Source organism: Sinocyclocheilus grahami, unplaced genomic scaffold (assembly GCF_001515645.1).
Source record: "Sinocyclocheilus grahami isolate Dianchi unplaced genomic scaffold, SAMN03320097.WGS_v1.1 scaffold504.1, whole genome shotgun sequence".
In the NCBI taxonomy this organism is placed as follows: Eukaryota; Metazoa; Chordata; class Actinopteri; order Cypriniformes; family Cyprinidae; genus Sinocyclocheilus; species Sinocyclocheilus grahami.
This window is the reverse complement of record NW_015505683.1, coordinates 682,890-702,398: the sequence shown is the minus strand read 5'-3', so window position 1 is coordinate 702,398 and position 19,509 is coordinate 682,890. Positions and strand designations below refer to the sequence as shown.

Genomic DNA, 19,509 nt, shown 5'->3' with positions numbered 1-19,509 from the left:
AACAGAGCTGAAGATAAAGTCCTTAGGATGGTTTAAAGTGCTCAGGTATCATAAATATTTTGTCTTTGTTTTCACTGACACCAACACAAGAGGTGAGCCTTTTGGTTTCAGGTGTCAGTATTTCACTAATCCCTTGTAAACTATGACTCTTAAAACACCTTTACAAAGTCTGAGTTTGATCGGTATGTTCATAACATGTAACCCAATCCTATTTCCATTAGTCTAAAAATGTGCGCTTACATTTTTCACTGCACACACCCCAAAAAGACTCACTTTGACTTTCAGCAATCATTAACTAGTCCATTTGGTCAACCAGATATGCCACAGTGAAGTGAAAACACATGCTCTGACCTCAGCTTGACATCTTTCTCCATGCATTCAGAGCATACTCAACCACAGAATACTGGGAAACGAATGGATGGATGAGAGGATGGACAAATGGATGCATCAATAGCTGGATAGATACATGGATGGATCCATGGATGATAGATAAACAGATGGATGCATGGATGGATGGATGCAAGTGTATAATGGATGCATGGATGAATGGAGGTATGTATGGACGGGTACATGGATGAATGAATAGATGTATGGATGCATAGGCGCATGGATGGATGGATGAACAGATGGATGAATGGATGCATTGATATCTGGATGGTTGCATGGATGGACAGAGATGGATGCATTGATAACTGGATGGATACATGGATAATAGATAAGACAGATGAATGCATGCGGATGCATGGGTGAATGGATGGATGGATATCTGGATGCATCCATGAATATAGATAGATAGATAGATATATAGATAGAAGCATGTACAGTATGGATGGATGCATTGACATCTGGATGGATCCATGCATGGATGATGCATGGAAGGATGAATACATGAACAGACAGACAGACAGACAGACAGACAGACAGATAGATGCATGTACAGTATGGATGGATCCATGAATGAATGGATGCATGGATGGATGAATACATGGATAGATAGATGGATGGATGGATGGGTGCATGGTTGAATGGATGGATGCATGAATGATTGCATGTACAGATGCATGGATGTATGGATGGACAGATGGACAAATTGACAGACAGATGCATGCATGGATGGATGGGCAAATGGATGGATGACTTACCATGTTAAGAACAGTAAGCACATATGTGGTTATATTCTCATGGCCATGATTGTCCATCATCTTGTGGTCGACCACCACCAGGGTCTCCACATTTAGCCTCTTGTGCGTCTGAGGTTTGAACATAATGGCTCGCTTCCCTCTGGGCATGAACTTATATTCATCCGGAAAAATATAGATATCATCCTCGGGAGGTTTAGGCATATCTGAAACACAGGACCAAGACAATATCAACACTAGGTCACACAGTCAGTGCTGGTTCCCCAAAGAAAATGCATCACTAGTTCAGCAAATAGCTGAATCTATGTGTGAAAAACTCTGGCCCATACGAGACATTAATGCACGCCATGTGTGTCAAACTGTTTTAGCTGTTACCTCATGTCCCACATACGATTTGCTTACTCAGTTCGTAAAATATTACTCAGAGTTCAAATGCAGTGTGAGGATGTGGCGTTTGTTTAGAGTAGGTGAAGATAATCCATGCCTGACCAAACACAATACAGGTGTGACGATGTCATGAAAACATGTTCAAACTGACCCTTGAACAGCTGTGACCTCTTTACATATGAATATCGTCTAAAATAAACCCCTGTCCTCCTAATGAATGTCTTTGGCAGTCCAGCACCATGTAATGGAAAGCAGCTCAGTGTTAGAGACTCTGAAGGTGCGGTTGGAAAGAGAATGTCCTTACATACATTTCTTCCGTCTTCCACAGAAGTGCTGTCTCTGCCACGTGCCGTCATGAATGTGCGGCGTACGCTGGTACTCCTTTGGATCCGTCTGTGTGGCTCTCCACAGATACGGGACTGCTGAACCTCTTCTGCTGACCGTCTTTGGCTCAGCTGACCTCCTGTTTCTGCCTCTGTTGATCTGTGCTGGAGTGGATCTCTTGTATAGGATGTGGGGATGCTGGTCAGATGTGGCTGAGAAGTTTTCCAGAAGTGCCTGATGTGGATGCAACGGCTTCAGGAAGTAATCCGCACCCTGAGTTCTGATCAAACCTGACTGGAGGGAAAACACACTGGTCAATGCCTCGCCATTTGATCAAGAAACCCTGCACTCTTCATGCCTCACAATGTGTGTGTGTGTGTGTTTCCTGCAGGAAACAGCAGTGCTTGCAAGGCAGCAAAATAAAAACAGGAATGCAAGAATCCATAGAAATTACATCTAGTGATGTATTGTGGTATAGGTTAATGTCATCGAAGGCTGTGATTTAATTAAATAAGTACTGTATATTTCATTCACCGCAGTCTTATTTGAGCTGTTCTGAGATGTAACACAATATTTTGAGCTGGGCGCATGTAAATAAACACAGTAGCGCTTCACACTAAAACTGCCAGTGCATGCATTCTTTTGCCGACAAACCACCAAAATAAAACTAGATGGTTTAACATTTGAAAATGAAGAGATTCATATATAAATATTAGTACTATATTTTTACAGTTGTAAAATGAAATAACTTTTATTTTATGGTACAACTGTACCATAAAATTAAACATTTTAATTGTAATTTTATTTATTAATAATCACAGCAAAAAAAAATCATTTTAATATTTATAGTCAAAATAAATAGGCTGAAAACAGTGGCATATGAAAAGTCAACCGGAATTTTTTTATACTTTGTTCACTTTGATTTTTGTGATTAGTGAACACTCTCATTTTTAAAGCTTTTCCCAAATTGTTAAGCCCAAACAGGATGGTCTTCAGAGTAAAACGTCATTTTTAGCTCTTTAAATGATTTTCTATGCAGACACTCTAGACGTTCTAGAATGATTAATTCTTTCTAAACATAGCTTTTCAATTCATCTGTTAAAAATTACTAGAATTTTTTCATATTGCAGAAAGACAAAATATTGCAATGCCATTTTTTTTAACATTGTGCAACCCTAACATATATGGACACATATCAAAATTCAGCACATTTTGGTGAAATCTGACCTGTGAATTTGCATAGTGCAAAGAAATGTGACCAACAGGTGAATTAAACATCACAGACTGAACTCTGACACACAAATTTAAAGAAGCATGGTTTGCAGCAATTTAAGTAATTTCATAAGCTCAAAGCCTAGTGTGGCCACAATTTAACAGTTAATATGATATTAAATAGATGAGAGAAATAACAGACCAATCGCAATACAGTATGCAAACAGATGCAAGACAGAATATCAATTGCAATTCAAATAATTAAACTTTAATATATCCAAATAAAATAAAATAAAAACAGCACAACTCAGACTGAAATGAACTGAATGAGTCCATACATTAAGCAGTTCAGGCTGAATTACCCGCTGACGTTTAGTACTTCGTGTAAGAGGCTGAGAACAGACGCTGAGCCGGATGATTGAGGAACACCAGCACAGCGTTTTGCGAACATTGTCATAATGCCAATGTGCTTTAGAACATAAAACAGACACTGTTAATGTTCTGAAGACACCTTTAGTTTCTCAAAAGCAAAACCCATCTGGATTAAAGATGCATTAGCGTGATTCCTGTTCAGGAAGCAGCACAGATCACATTCGAGATGCGTGTACTTGCACATTGAGCCGACTCTGAGCTCAGTTTATGACATAAACGCCCAAATTACACTGCTTTGGAGAGCTGCACTGTCATTAACACTAACAAGCTTCACGTCCCTCGCAATCTGGAGATCCCAAGGACTCTTCAAGCCCTCATCCAAATGTCACGGCAGGTCAGAGCGAGAACTTGTTTGCGCCGCCTCTTCAGATAATTATCCTCAATTGGGCTCCGAGGATAAGCTCCTCTCCAAACAAACAGAAAAGCCCTTCTGAGAACCTGTTTGAACCCAATGTGCATCTGATTAGCATTCATCACTGCCAACAACACTTAAGTTCATCGCAAGGCAATCATACACACAATAGGCTGTAAAACATTTGCTGAACTCTGGGAAGAGAAGACAGAGGCAAAGCCGCTCACTTTTGAGTTGAGGATTTGTGCATGAAGGTGAATAAGAGACACATTCAGAGCTGTCTGGAGGACACGAGTACAATCAAGGACTGAAGTCTCTAATGTGTGTTTGAGGTCGATTTTTAATGGTCCATAATGTGAACTGAGCAGATGTTTATGTGTACACGCTTTTCCCATTCATCTACATCTCATAAATGCTTACACAAGTGTAGCTTTGAAGAGTGTATGTCCTCTCTACAGAGGTTAATGTTGCTTAAAATACTGGTTTATGCCCTTTTTTCCCCACTTTTGTGATGCCAACACAGTCGAGCAGGGATCTGGTCTCACTCGCTCAAGGAACACTGCCCTCACTCCACGCTTAAGTAATCAGTGAGCGAAGCCATACAGGTCTCGCCAGACTAAACAACCCTGATCCAAGATCACAGTGTCTGCAGAGGATACACATCTTGTCACGTAATTAACGCCTGTATGGGAGGTAACTGCTGATAGATTGCAACACTTTTCAAAACAACACTCGCGTGATTCTGGAACCAATGATAATTAGACACTTTAATTAACACAACTTACGTATACTGTACGTTTACAGGCAAGTATTGAAAAAAGGGAGGTTGCCAACTCTCAAGCATTTGCAGTGAGACACTACACAACATCTCACGGCAAACAACAAGACAACGCAAAATAAAAGGACACAACTTAATTTGTCTTGAAATTCAAATGGACTTATATTCATAGAGTTTAATTGGAGCTGCTTACCGCAACAGATGGTGACAGAGGGCTTGTTCCATTTAATAGGTTAAGTGACAATTATGCACATATTTCCATTTCGTAAGTTTGCATTAACCAAGTATAACTGAACCGAACTACAGCAAAACGCACATACATGCATGTCAATTAGACATGCAAATTAGAGCATTATTTTAGATTAATATATGGTATTTCATGCAAATTTACAGTAACTGAACCGGGATTCCTGTACATTTAGACCCTACAGGAACAATAAACGACAGTAGCAGTTTTATTACATAATATTCACCTCTGACTTGTTCCCCTTACAAATGGTTGTCAACAGCAACAATGCAATGAAATGCATCATATTTTGTGAGAAAGTGTGACGTGCTTGAGTGAGGAATCATCACTGCAAAATTATTTAGAAATAAGTATTGTATTTCATTGAACAAATCTGATGCAAATAGTCATTCTACATTTTCTTTCAGCTATACAAACAAGCTTATAATGTATAGCATACAGCACTTTTCATATACCATAACGTGCATCTATATACTACCTTTTTGCCACACAATGGCACAGGGCATACAAAAATAAATGCAATATTTGGTTTTTAATAATGCAATTTTTGGCTGGCAATATTAGCGAGCTAGCTAAGCAAGCTAAGTAATTACGAACCATTTCTAAAAAGTGCAACTAGCACAACATTAGGCTGAAGTATTTGGGTAATTTGCCTTACTGAGGTGAAATTAAATATGAATTGTAGGATTCTTAAAACCTCAAACAGGTGATTCAGCTCATCTCATCAAAATCTCACTCCGGCCAGGCAACCCTTTGAAAGACACAACTCAACAGAACAACACAACTGTTCCGTTAATGCAACGCTACAAGCATGGATGACTATAATTTATGACCTAATTTATGATCTTGGATGGGAATTGATGTCACTCCATGTCGATGGCAGTATTTTATAGAGCTGAAGGGGGCAGCAATACAATTGACATGTATGCCTAATCAGACGAAATAGATTTCAGGCAAAAAAGACAAGAACCACTGGCTGTGGATCAAGTTTTTCAAGTTCGTTAGGCTAGTTGATATCATTAGCAGCTGTAAGCAGATTAATACAGACGTTTCCAGAGCAGTGATTCGAGACTCCATCAAGTGAACAACACCTGGGACTTAATCTCACCCTGAGACCAAAGGTCCTACAGTCAAGCATTTGATCCTTTATTGGACGCTGAGAACTTCAAAGAGCAAAATCACCCAGTTGTTTTGATGTCAAGGCAGCAATCCTCATGAGATACGCTCGTCTTCTGTCACCAGATCACAGTGTTTAGTCAACAGAAGCGACCTTTGCCAGAGCCGAGGCTTTTGGGCTAGACGTGGGATGAAGTTCAGGCATGACTGGTCACTCTGCATGACTCCAGCCTCATGCTCTCGTGTTGGGAGTTTCAGCCGTTGTCAAGACTAATTCCCAAAGTCGAGTCTATTTATGGCGATTGTGCTTTCATGCTATTTACACGCTTGCTGCAAGTCTTCCAGTCAGTCCTTCCTATCCGTCCAAAGTTTAGTCAATAGAATCCCGCAAGATTGCAATTATGGCTTCTAGGTAGTTGAGGAAGACAGTGCGAGATCTCAGTGACATAATTCAGACAGACAGTGAGCGACCTTGCAGTGACCCCCTGTCGTGTTTTCCATTCGATTAAATCCACATGGCTTTCAGATATGAAAATATGCACTATGCTTAGTGTTCATCCTCTGTGACATCACTTTATCTCAGACTGTAGAAGAACTTTGATTTGCCGATGACCTTTGCTTTGGAGACCCACTGGAAATTGTTTCCAGAGACACTACAGCCAAACAGCAAAATTTCGTAAACCTTCTTCTTCTCAAATTAGTCTTCAGAGAAACAGATCTCAGTCATCTCCCTATAGAGTTTTAGTAGAGGTCTCAACAATGTCTCAAACTCTACTCAGGTTTGTCAAGAACTCTCTGTCTCTGTATACCAGGGGTTCTCAACGCCGGCCCTCCAGATCCACTAACCCACAATGTTTCTCTCCAGCCTTGATAAAACTCACCTGACTGTAACTTTTTAGTAACCCTGAAGACCCTGATTGGCTTGTTCAAGTGTGTTTGATTAGAGTTGGAGCTGAACTCTGCAGGAAAGCGGCAAGAGCTGAGAACCTTTGCTCTATACCTAACGCCAGTTTAAGTATATCAAATGCAGCATAACATGATCTATAAAAGATCAACATATGAGTGAGAAAAATCTCTTTGTTTTATAAAATTAATAAATAAATTAATTCTGCTTCTCTGAAAGGTACAGGATGTGTTGACAAAGATTTGCAGTGCAAAAATTAAATCCACTGTTGTCGTAAGAGCTTGAATTATGCTGTTCTGGAACTGTTGGATGACGCAACGGATAAATCAAATTTCAGTCAAATTTATATCAGGCACAATATAAATATCAAATTTGGTCTAAAGCAACTGCCAAATGGGAAATGGGATAATTTTGAAGGAAACCATAAATTTGATGATCTATCCAGGGAAATCTGTACCTTTCCATTTCTGCAAGGAGGAAACTCGAAAACATAAATCAATTTACACACATGGCACTAAGTGTACAGTTTAGTGTAAGTAAACAGTGAAAATCTATGTTGTCAAGCGGGAGTGGTGCTGCTGACGGCATTCCTGCATAAGTAACACGTGAGAATCATCCGCCACAAATCTGCGCCTCAGTCTCCCAGGTCTATGACAAGCTTAACTTAAAAACAAATGTCTGCGCTGCCTCCTTAAATACCTCTCATGAAATTACACACTGAGTGCTACAAGGTGCAAATAGCAGTCATAAAGCGCCAGGAGACGGGCTGAGACGCTACCTGGGAGAAAAATAACAGCTGGGAAATGGGCAGATCCAGGCACGACCCTACAGAAACTCTAATCAAAGGAGCTGAGCGGATATGAGGAAACTCTGAGCGATGCACCTGATGCTGTTCCTATTTCCATGAGAGAGGCTTGTACTTGCCTTGCTGCTTTTAGAAGCTGAAACCGAACCTCTGAGCTGCTATAAGAGTTTATTTGCCAGCTGAAACTATTTGAGGAGGGTGTCAATGATTCGTTTTTTAAAATCCTCTTACATCATCTCAGTGACTAACTTGTTGAGTTCTTGTCGTGAAGAGGCAGATTCGGTCTTAACTCGGACATTGCATTGCATGAACACTGACTGTGCAAATCAAGGCTAAATCAACTTGAGCAGGACCGCATTTATCCTTGCACATTAACGACGACCTCCCGTCAACTGGCGCCACTTTCTGCTCTGTTTTTACAGGGCAAATCGTGCTTCGCTCCATTTCTGTTCATTATAAATAAATAAGTTAGTCTTTAATTCTGTCAGTCCATCAAAGCCACATTTAAAGCCTGGAGAGTGAAACATGGAGTTGTTTTATGAGGGATAATAATGCATATATCTTGGACAAGAGATCTGAAGAGTTGCTGCGGGTTGCATGGCTTGGTTTTCAAAGCCTAATGATGAACGCTAAATCATAATTATATTGGAAATTTGGTGAAAGACGATGAACCAACGCACCAGGTTCTGCTACGGAGCAGGTTGGGATCAGAAATCAAACACGATTTCTTGGGGAGTTTGTCCTTGGTTTTAATTAAGAGTGAACAAAACCAGTCCAATATAACAGGACCTGTACCAAAAATAGATACTACAAACTCTGTTTAGACCAGTTTTGGACTGCCCTGTCTTAATGTCCCAGTGAACAACTCTCAGATTTCCTTTCTAAATCCTTAAAGTCAACTTGAAACAGCATTATCAACCCATTTAAACACCATAATGTAACATAACATGAATGTAGGGAAGGATTTTTCTCATCAGAAACTGACTGGATTATGAAAAGTGGCCATTCCATACCTGAATGGAGCTGTATAGGCTACGTTTACTCTACTTTTATTTGTTTTTTAGTGCTTGAAAGATTTGGACCCCATTGACTTTCATTCTCTCGACAGCTGAAACGTTAAATATCTTATTTCGTGTTCTGCAGAATAGTTTAGTGAGTAAATGATGACAGGATTTGTGGGTTCCTTTAACAATAAGACCAGGAACATGTACTACAAAAGTCAATTTTGATTATATGCTGCTTTTAAAACCTTCCCCTAAGTAAGTATGAATGTTTTGCTTATTTAAGCTGTGTTATCCACAGTGTTGTGTCAGACGTGTCGAAGGTTGGATGTCCAAATGTAGACTTATGGCTTCAGCTTATGGCTGACATCACTCACAATTAGCCTGTTATTGCAGACTGGCGTCACTTCAGAAAAACTTTCAGCACAGAGTCTCAACCCAGACTGCCATTTCTAATGACCCTCCTAATTGGCATCCCATGTGCCACCACTAAAGACAGCTATTGTACCGTTTTGTATAAAGCCGTCAGCTTTAAATCACTGGGGCCTCAATAGTCCAGTCCTCACGCCTTTAAACTCACATTTAGGACCTTTTATGACAAACTCTGACTGTCATCAAAGCCCTGCCAACCTCCAGTGGTGATCTGCCAAGCCAGGCTCCGCCATTCAAAGTGAATTTATACACAGACTTTACTGGACACATAAGGAGAGACGGAGTTAACTAATGACTCTGCACCGCTGCTAATCACATCCAGCTGGGGACAGTGTGATAGTCTACAACATTACACTTCCAGCACATATTTCAGGTGGTTATAGGCCTAGTACATTTACAGTGACAGTAAGAATTGTGCTGCCACTGTTTAAAGGCTGACGATCACATAGAGGTTAAAAGTCACTGGGAAATGAACTGCCACAAGATTAACTCAGAGTAAAAAATCTGAAATGGATCCTGTTCAGAGTTACTAGTTTCATCTTTCATCTTAACACTTCTTGTTAAGACTTCTTTCACAATGACTGTTAGAACTTAGATTTAAGTCATTCACACCAGCCGTGATGTAGTACAGTTAATACTATAAATCTCCATTTGACATACTGTTGTGACATTGTGGTTAATGTTAACCATGGGATCAAGCTTTGGATGTTTTACTAGTCCCTGCTGGTAGATTTTGTAACTACACCATTATGTTGGCACCAATGTCAGTCCATCAAAGCCACATTTAAAGCCTGGAGAGTGAAACATGGAGTTGTTTTATGAGGGATAATAATGCATATATCTTGGACAAGAGATCTGAAGAGTTGCTGCGGGTTGCATGGCTTGGTTTTCAAAGCCTAATGATGAACGCTAAATCATAATTATATTGGAAATTTGGTGAAAGACGATGAACCAACGCACCAGGTTCTGCTACGGAGCAGGTTGGGATCAGAAATCAAACACGATTTCTTGGGGAGTTTGTCCTTGGTTTTAATTAAGAGTGAACAAAACCAGTCCAATATAACAGGACCTGTACCAAAAATAGATACTACAAACTCTGTTTAGACCAGTTTTGGACTGCCCTGTCTTAATGTCCCAGTGAACAACTCTCAGATTTCCTTTCTAAATCCTTAAAGTCAACTTGAAACAGCATTATCAACCCATTTAAACACCATAATGTAACATAACATGAATGTAGGGAAGGATTTTTCTCATCAGAAACTGACTGGATTATGAAAAGTGGCCATTCCATACCTGAATGGAGCTGTATAGGCTACGTTTACTCTACTTTTATTTGTTTTTTAGTGCTTGAAAGATTTGGACCCCATTGACTTTCATTCTCTCGACAGCTGAAACGTTAAATATCTTATTTCGTGTTCTGCAGAATAGTTTAGTGAGTAAATGATGACAGGATTTGTGGGTTCCTTTAACAATAAGACCAGGAACATGTACTACAAAAGTCAATTTTGATTATATGCTGCTTTTAAAACCTTCCCCTAAGTAAGTATGAATGTTTTGCTTATTTAAGCTGTGTTATCCACAGTGTTGTGTCAGACGTGTCGAAGGTTGGATGTCCAAATGTAGACTTATGGCTTCAGCTTATGGCTGACATCACTCACAATTAGCCTGTTATTGCAGACTGGCGTCACTTCAGAAAAACTTTCAGCACAGAGTCTCAACCCAGACTGCCATTTCTAATGACCCTCCTAATTGGCATCCCATGTGCCACCACTAAAGACAGCTATTGTACCGTTTTGTATAAAGCCGTCAGCTTTAAATCACTGGGGCCTCAATAGTCCAGTCCTCACGCCTTTAAACTCACATTTAGGACCTTTTATGACAAACTCTGACTGTCATCAAAGCCCTGCCAACCTCCAGTGGTGATCTGCCAAGCCAGGCTCCGCCATTCAAAGTGAATTTATACACAGACTTTACTGGACACATAAGGAGAGACGGAGTTAACTAATGACTCTGCACCGCTGCTAATCACATCCAGCTGGGGACAGTGTGATAGTCTACAACATTACACTTCCAGCACATATTTCAGCTAGTTATAGACCCAGTACATTTGCAATGACAGTAAGATTTGAGTTGCCTCCATTTAAAAGCTGACAATCACATAAAGGTTAAAAGCCATTGGGAAATTAAAATGATTAAATAAATATTTTTCATCATGTTCGATATTGATTATTAATCACTCAAACCCCTTTCTCTACATGTCCGTCGGCCTCACATGTCTGCTATGTTTGTAGTTTTTAACACTTTTTATTCACGTTTGTAGTTCTTAATCGAATCCTTGTTCAATGTGCAATAGGTTGTGGGCAACATTAGCCATTAGAGTTTGCACAGATCTGTATTTCGAATTCCCACAGGAAATAGTAAATCATCCAGGTACCTATGATTTGTGACACGCTAATTCTAACTTCAAAAACTATTTAAGATGGATAGTATGTGATTTGGGATGCAGCAATAGAGTATTTATACATAGATTCTTGAAGAGCTCATTGTAATCTTTCAGTGTTGCTCTGGAACTCCTTTTCAAAACAAACTGTTTACAAATAAAACATCATGTATTAAAGCTTATGTGAGTACAATATGTGTTTGTTTCCACTGAGGACGAGTACAGATCCTCCAAATGTCGATTTGACTAATAAAAGAGGGCTCTGTTCTCAAGTAAAACCTCGCCTGACCTAAATTTATGTGGGTTATTGAGTCACTGGTTTAAGGGGATTTGAATGCTGGGCTCTATTGATGGTACGGGCACTTTATGTTAGTCCAGTCAGGGTAAAGTCATGAGAATTGCGGCAGAGTCACTTTGCTCCTGCAGCGCCTGCTGGGAGCCAAAACAACAAAAGCACTCTGGAGGGTTGAGGTTTCTCTGCACACTGAACATTAATCCATGGAGAAAACAAACAGATGGGATGATGAGTACACTAGACGGATGAATACAGCGGTTTGAAGGCCTACACAAGTGATTCAGTGCATTGATGATGGCACAGTGATCGCTCTACAGTTCCTGCCAAAATTGCTTGAGGTTGTGGGTCTTTTTCTCTCTAATGAGAAGATAAATTCTTTCTGGTCTATTTTTATCACCATCATTATCAACTATCTGAATGGCATAGCATAAATCAGTTGGGTTAGTGCTGCATACATTTTCCACATTTCAGAGGGAGTACAATAGAGACAGAGCGCATGTAGGCCACGCCCACACTGGGGAATCCAACGCTCTCCATTGACTTTGTATTGTGGGAAGCTGCCTCCTTCTCATTTCTGACTTATAACAAAAAACAGAACAATGCCTAAAAGCTGCTGTGTGACAAGGTGTACAGCAAACAAGCTACCAAAACCCAGATTACGTTTTTGTAAGTTGTCGACCCCCAAAAAAATGAGCATTTAAGGACACAAATTGTAGATGTCAGGGTAGTTCACGTTGGGCCATTCAGTTGGATCATTTCTCAAACAAAAGGAAGGTTAGGAAAAGGGGCTGTCACGATAGTGGGTCTCATCTTTGTTTTCTGAGGACTCCATTTCCCATAACCCCTGCCTAGGAACTCATTATCACACCACACCTGTTTCCCATCAGTGACACTATAAAGGTTCAAAAAATGAGCATTTAAGGACACAAATTGTTGTAGATGTCAGGGTAGTTCACGTTGGGCCATTCAGTTGGATCATTTCTCAAACAAAAGGAAGGTTAGGAAAAGGGGCTGTCACGATAGTGGGTCTCATCTTTGTTTTCTGAGGACTCCATTTCCCATAACCCCTGCCTAGGAACTCATTATCACACCACACCTGTTTCCCATCAGTGACACTATAAAGGTTGCACTCATCCACACACACATTGCACATTGTATCACCTGTATTGTCATGGTGTTCTCCGTGTTCCTTGCCTTGCCTGTTTTTGATCTTGGACTGTTTACATTGTTTTTGATCGTTTGCTGCCTGCCCTGACCTTAGCCTGATTATTGGATTACTCTTTTGTCTGTTCTGGATTACTCCTGTTTTTGCTGGTGTTTTGACCCTGCCTGTTCGACTACGCTCTAAATAAAAAGGCTGCAGATGGATCCTCAACTCTGCTGTCACGCCTCCTACGTTACAGAGGCACTGACATAGACCAATACAATTTAGTTTATCAATATATCTCCTCCTCTCAGGTTCACAAGGGTGGTGAAATAATCCTTTGACATGGTTAATAATAATAATTAATGTTTCCTGTCGCCGATTACGTTTCCCTCCAGTGGGTGCAGTTCTCAGAGTAATATAACATGTTGCACTCTATTTTTGTGTCCTTAAATGCTCGTTTTTGGGGGGTCGACAGCTTAAACACGTAGTTCTGGGTTTTGTAGCTTATTTACTGTACACCTTGTCACACAGCAGCTTTTTGGCAATGTTCTGTTTTTTGTTATAAGTCAGAAATGACAAGAAGGCAGCTTCCCTCAATACAAAGTCAATGGAGAGCGTTGGATTGTTTCCCCCCCAGTAGTGTCTCTATAGAGAAACCCTGATATAGTTTTTAATGCAATGATAAATTCTTAAGACTTGTTTTGTTATTAAGACTATCTGACAATGACTCCTTCCCCAATTGACCACAATCAGCTGTGAAACAGGATAACCCATCAATCCACTCACCATCCCTGCACATGTCGACAGGGCCACGGATGAGTTGACCTCTGACCTCAGCACCCCATGGTAGAAGCAGAGGTGGTCTTGAGGAATAGGCTTCAGGCTCTTTGTGCCGCTCCTGCCCAGGGTTTGTACGGTGAAGCTGGGGGCGATCAGGCCACGTGACGGCTGCAGGTCCAGGTGGAAGTCCTGTCCTAATCCACGCAGCCTGAAGTGCACAGCGAGGTCGTGATCTTGACCCTCCATGGAGCGTTTCCTGCGGTGATGGTGGGCCACGGCATGGGAAACGTAACGCCCTTGATGGTCCTCCTCGTATGGGGCCACGATTTCATATTCTACATAGAGGAGGAAGTGAGGTCATTAAAAGCTGGAGTTGAATGCATTATTTCTGTTCAGGGGTCCGTTCTTCGTACTTCGAGATGATTTGAAAGATTCCAGGGGCCAGTTTTACTAACAGCTTGCGCCAGCGCAAACCATCTTTTGGCATTAAAATAGCACTGTCAGGTTTTACTAAAAGACACGCAGTGACGAATTAACGCTGAAAAGGCGTGGACAGTTATTTTTGCGCCTGATCTTATTGAATATGCATTTGTAGGAGTTTCCCTTTCAGACGCAAAAGTTATGGGGGCAGCGTATTCAAATTAATCGTGCAATGCGTTTTACTAACGTTTACGCTCGTCAAATTACTGGCATTTGCGCCATTATTTAACGCACCAAAAAACAAGTCTTAAACTATTTTGCACTTGAAGTTGCTGCAGTTATTGTTGCAGAGAACAGAGAGCGCGTGGTAGAAGGGAGAGGATTTTTTCCACATATATTAATTTATTTAGAAGGCAAGAAGAACACATTGTCCAAACATATCGTTTGCCAAGCCATGTTATTTTTAATTTGCTTCAGGAAATAAAAGACGACTTGGAACCTAGGAGTCACGCAATACCAAGTATCAAAACTTTGGTTCTTTTCAACGTACTGCGGCTTCTTTATTTCTTTATTCTTTATTTGCGACTACGCTAATTTGCGCTGCACTTGGTATATTGCGTTGGTCGATATGTAAATGAGATGTTGCATCTGTGTCCCAGTGGCTGGGACAGATTTCCACTTAAAAAGATGCGATCTAATACTGTTTACATGAAATAAGCCTGCTCCCGAGCAGGCTTAAGCTTAAGGACCTGTTGCTATGACCGCAACTCTGGGATGAGCTTTGAAGAACCAAACAATCCAAGATCAAGCGAAATCATCAACAATCAAATCCAGCTAACGGAGTTATCGACGTACAAAGAACGGACCCCATGTGTGCAACTAATTAATCAAATCTAACCTGCATAAAAATCTTTACGCCATCACACTTTATATTAGGTGGCCTTGACTATACTAACATTAATGCATTAATAGACTATAGATTTACAGTGCCACTTCATGTTATTTTGAAAAATTCCCAGATTTACTGCTAATGAGTTTGAGGTATGGTTATATATTGGACAAAAGGTAAGGTTAGGTTTATGAGGGTTATAGTGTTAGTTTTTGAGGTAAGGTTAGAGGTAAAGTTAACAGTCTAACAACACATGTTAATTAAACGCAGGTACTTTAAATGCACAACGAGCCAACATGTATGTGCATAAGTATATTGTATCAAATGGTTAAGGCTACCTAATATAAAATGTGACCAAAGTATTTTTTTCCCAGACAACTATAAAGCTTAGTTTTCTGAACACCCTGTCTACCAATTTATCAACAAACAGGCAGTACCACTCTCGTGTATTTTTTGATTTTGTTTTGCTGAACGACAGATATGCATATGTGATGTTAAATGCAAATAGTAAGAATAACACATCTCTACTTTCATTATGTGTTGCATTCATTTTGAAAGATTACAATGATGTAAATCCCATAATGGAATACGTCAAGCTCATACTAAGCGGGTGATGTTGACATGGTTAAGCCTTGTCAGGTACACCGGTCGTTTCTCCTTTCTTAAGTAAACAAACTAGAAGAATGACATTTGTGAAGAGTCTCATCTTTTTTTTTTTTTTACTTTCACTAACATGCTCAAAACTCACTCCATTAGTTGAGTCAATGTTAGTCGACATGCTCAAACAAACAGAGTCATGATGTTACACTTTTTTTTATGGAGATCAGCTTAGAAAAGGGGTAAAAGTATAAGCTGGGAAGAAAGTGTTTAATAATGAATAAATGCATGTCACCTTTAAAGAGTCTTTTTAAAACTAGTATGCTCTTAAAAAGATTTTTCGATGTCCTGTGCGTAAGAGCCCCGGGCCCCTGGCGAGAGGAGGGGCCAAACATCTACCCTGTAAAGAGTTAACCAACTGACAGTAACTACTGCCTTAAATTCAAGTTAAGGTGGTGTAAAGCCCGCAGTGATCAGCTGATTACACTTTGAAACCACTTCAGTAGATGAAAACTCATAAAACCCAAAAGAAAAACTTGTTAAAACATAATGATGAAAACATTTTACAGTGCACCGCTAATCCTGCAGGTCTGTAAATCCTAGCCATTAAAAAATGACCAGCACAATGACTTTAATTGAATAGAATTTGAATTTAATTGACATTAATAAAAAATGGCAAAAATGCTATTTTTCCCACCAACCATTAAATCAGATTAAACTTCCGACGAAAAGTAGCTAATTAATGCATACATGGAATATTCATTATCTTTATACATGTTATTTGATGATTATTGGAAGTGTCAAATATGTATATATCTGTATGCTCAGGAAATATACATTTATAGTTAATCATTTAGCAGATGCTTTTATCCAAAGAGACTTACAAATGAGGACAATGGAAGCAATCTGACCAACGAGAGAGCAGCAGTATACACGTCTCAGTTGGTCTAGCACAGACCATTTTATTTTTTAAATAAATTAGAACAAAACGAATATAATATAATAGCATTGATAATAGAATAGATAATGGAATAGAATAAAATAATATAATATAAAATATAACCTACCTTAAAGGCAGGGTAGGTTGATTTGGTTCAAAAACATTTGCAGAAGCGAAAAAACGAAACCTCCTTTTGGGGACATCTGGGGACACCCTCGGTTGGAACAACTGATTCATATGAAATACACATGCACTTTTTTTTTTCTTTCTTTCGTTTAGTCTTCTTTTAGGAGAAGGTTTTGGATTAGTCTGTAACCAAACCATTGGATTATTATAATTAGCTTTATATATAAAAAAAAACAAATTTGTGGTGCTCTTTTCATGGCTATTTAGATTTTTATATCCTCATTTACAAAGCTTGCATGCAGGTTTTGCTAACACTGTAGGTATTAAATGTCAGCACAAGAAACAATAAAGTGCATTGTTATTATTAATGCATTTATTATTATTATTATTATTAAATAGCCTAATCACCTCAACACAACAGTTTTGAGCTTGTATTTTAAGGTGCATTTGTCATAGGGCTCCGATTGATTAGGATATCTATCGCTCCCTGCCGACCAAATCCCGTATAGACTGTGCAACGGCAATATTCTCTTACACAGATATTTTTGAGTTGCTTTCTTTTAATTTTTGGGAGGAAAATCTAAATGCATGATGCAATATTAATAAACTGCTCATATAATGCGACTGCGACTGACAGCTGTCAATCACGTCTGGCAGGTAACTGTAACACTCTCACCTGTGTTGTGAGGTAACCGCAGAGTTTCCAGCAGAGCTTTACGCTTTACATGAGGACCAGCGTGAAGGGTTGCAGATGCACAGTGAGATCTCTACGTGGACAGACAGTGAACATGCATCATTTGCATTGCAATGCAAAGCAATATTGACGAAACAGGCGCGTGTTTTAGAGACTTCTTTTAATCAGAATGTAAGTACACTTAAATTAATTTTCATCCTTTATTTAAAACAGATCTACGGGTGAGGCATGTGTTTTCCCTTCACATGTGAAATAGATGAAACACACGTGAAACGTGGCTTTTTCTGTCTGGGATTAACAGAGCAAACTCTGTGTCTATGCTTTAGTTAGCGATGTAATTCACCTCATTCCTATTTATGAGCTGTATTTACTGCAGCATGAGTAGCAGACAGATAATGGAGCAGCTCAGTCTCTGTTGTATAATAAATCAAGCTCATATCTCAAGAGCTCAGGGAGATTTTGATTTCTTATGATACAATCTCTTTCAAATCAAAACATGTCACTGTAAAGTTTTATTGAAAATAACCTGATTGTTTTTTGTGTATATATCTGTGATTGACAACCAGCTGAATGCATCATTTGTGCACTTATAGAGTTTCTGTTTAAACATGCTAGAGTGCAGACCAGTTGCAGACACTATTTTAAGGGATTTTACATTTTCTTATCTACTACAGTATGTGGATGACAATCATTATATTCCTATGAAGCAAGGGTGCTGCTTGCAATATAACACTCTCAGAAACAGAATATATTTTCTGCTGGCATACAGTATGAGCTCCCAGATGCAGACAGCACACTTTACAGCCATTTTATTGCTGTCTTATCTTACTGTCTCACATAATAAAGAGAAAAATACATTTGTTTCTGAAACTGCTCCTCACATTTCAAAAGTGTTTCCTCAACAAACTGTGATTTCTCGATGCGGTTCGTGTCCTGTAGAATAATGGCCACTGCAGGCAGTAAACAATCTGTAGCTTGCTGTGAAATACAGGCTGGATACATGCATATACAATCAATGGCCATATACTGTGTGTGTATGCTATATATTACGCTGCATGCCTTTTACGACATAAAGAAAAATGCCTGAGTTGTCATAAACACAATGTAATAATAAAAAAGCCTATTAAATACATATGGAGCACTGATCACACTAGAAGTGAGGTGACATGTCTCAGATGGGTGATTGTGTTACGGTTACTTACTGTACTGTATATAGGCAGAAGGCGGACGTCAATGTTATTTTATGATGAATATAATTTTAGTTTGCCATGGAAAAAAAATCAAGTTAAGAAATATTTTGAGGGTATGAACCATGTGGACTGAATCTTGGAATTATGAAAGAATGTGCATTGTGTGTGTGTGTGTGTGTGTGTGTGTGTGTGTTTGTTTTTCATTCAGTGAGTCCCAGAAATGATTGTTTGTTGTTTGCTGTTTCCCTACAAAACAGACTATGAACATGCATCTCCACAAGCCATAAGAAGAAATCATTTGAGGTACAACTGAAACATAAATAAGATTGGCGAATTAAGCTTTTAAAGCAATGGTTATTATGGATTATTTTGTATTTTGGCCGGAAGCAAGAAGTTTAAAGTTACAATGCTGTATTGATGGATTTGTTTCTTACAAACACGCACCGTTTAGCTTCACAAGACGTTAACTGATGGTCCGGAGTGCCGTGGATTACTTGTGGATTATTGTGATGTTTTTATCAGCTGTTTGGACTCTCATTCTGACGGCATCCATTCACTGCAGAGCATCCATTGCTGAGACACTGATGCAATGCTACATTTCTACAAACCTGATGAAGAAACAAACTCATCCTGATCCTGATGGCCTGAGGGTGAGCAACAGCAATCAACAGTGATCACTAGTTAGTAAAACTAAATCACTGGGAACCAAATATCATTCTAATTTGAGCAACTTTGCAAGAGTTTTCTGTTTTGCTGCTTCAAGGTTTCTTCCACTGAACCAAACACACACACTCACACACACACACACACACACACGCACACACACACACACACACACAAGAGCACACACGAACACACGTGT

At 39.5% G+C, this 19,509-nt stretch overlaps 1 protein-coding gene across 1 annotated transcript in view; it reads right to left on the bottom strand.

Moving 5' to 3' along the window:
- Window positions 1–19,509, bottom strand: part of LOC107554508 (A disintegrin and metalloproteinase with thrombospondin motifs 16) — a 68,402-nt gene that overhangs the window by 48,423 nt on the left and 470 nt on the right. The window contains exons 2-5 of the mRNA XM_016237028.1: window positions 17,440–17,530; window positions 13,798–14,126; window positions 1,835–2,144; window positions 1,143–1,345 (exon numbers count right to left, since the gene is read on the bottom strand). Of these exons, the coding sequence (XP_016092514.1) occupies window positions 1,143–1,345; window positions 1,835–2,144; window positions 13,798–14,126; window positions 17,440–17,530 (933 nt within the window). The remainder of the gene's footprint in view (window positions 1–1,142; window positions 1,346–1,834; window positions 2,145–13,797; window positions 14,127–17,439; window positions 17,531–19,509) is intronic.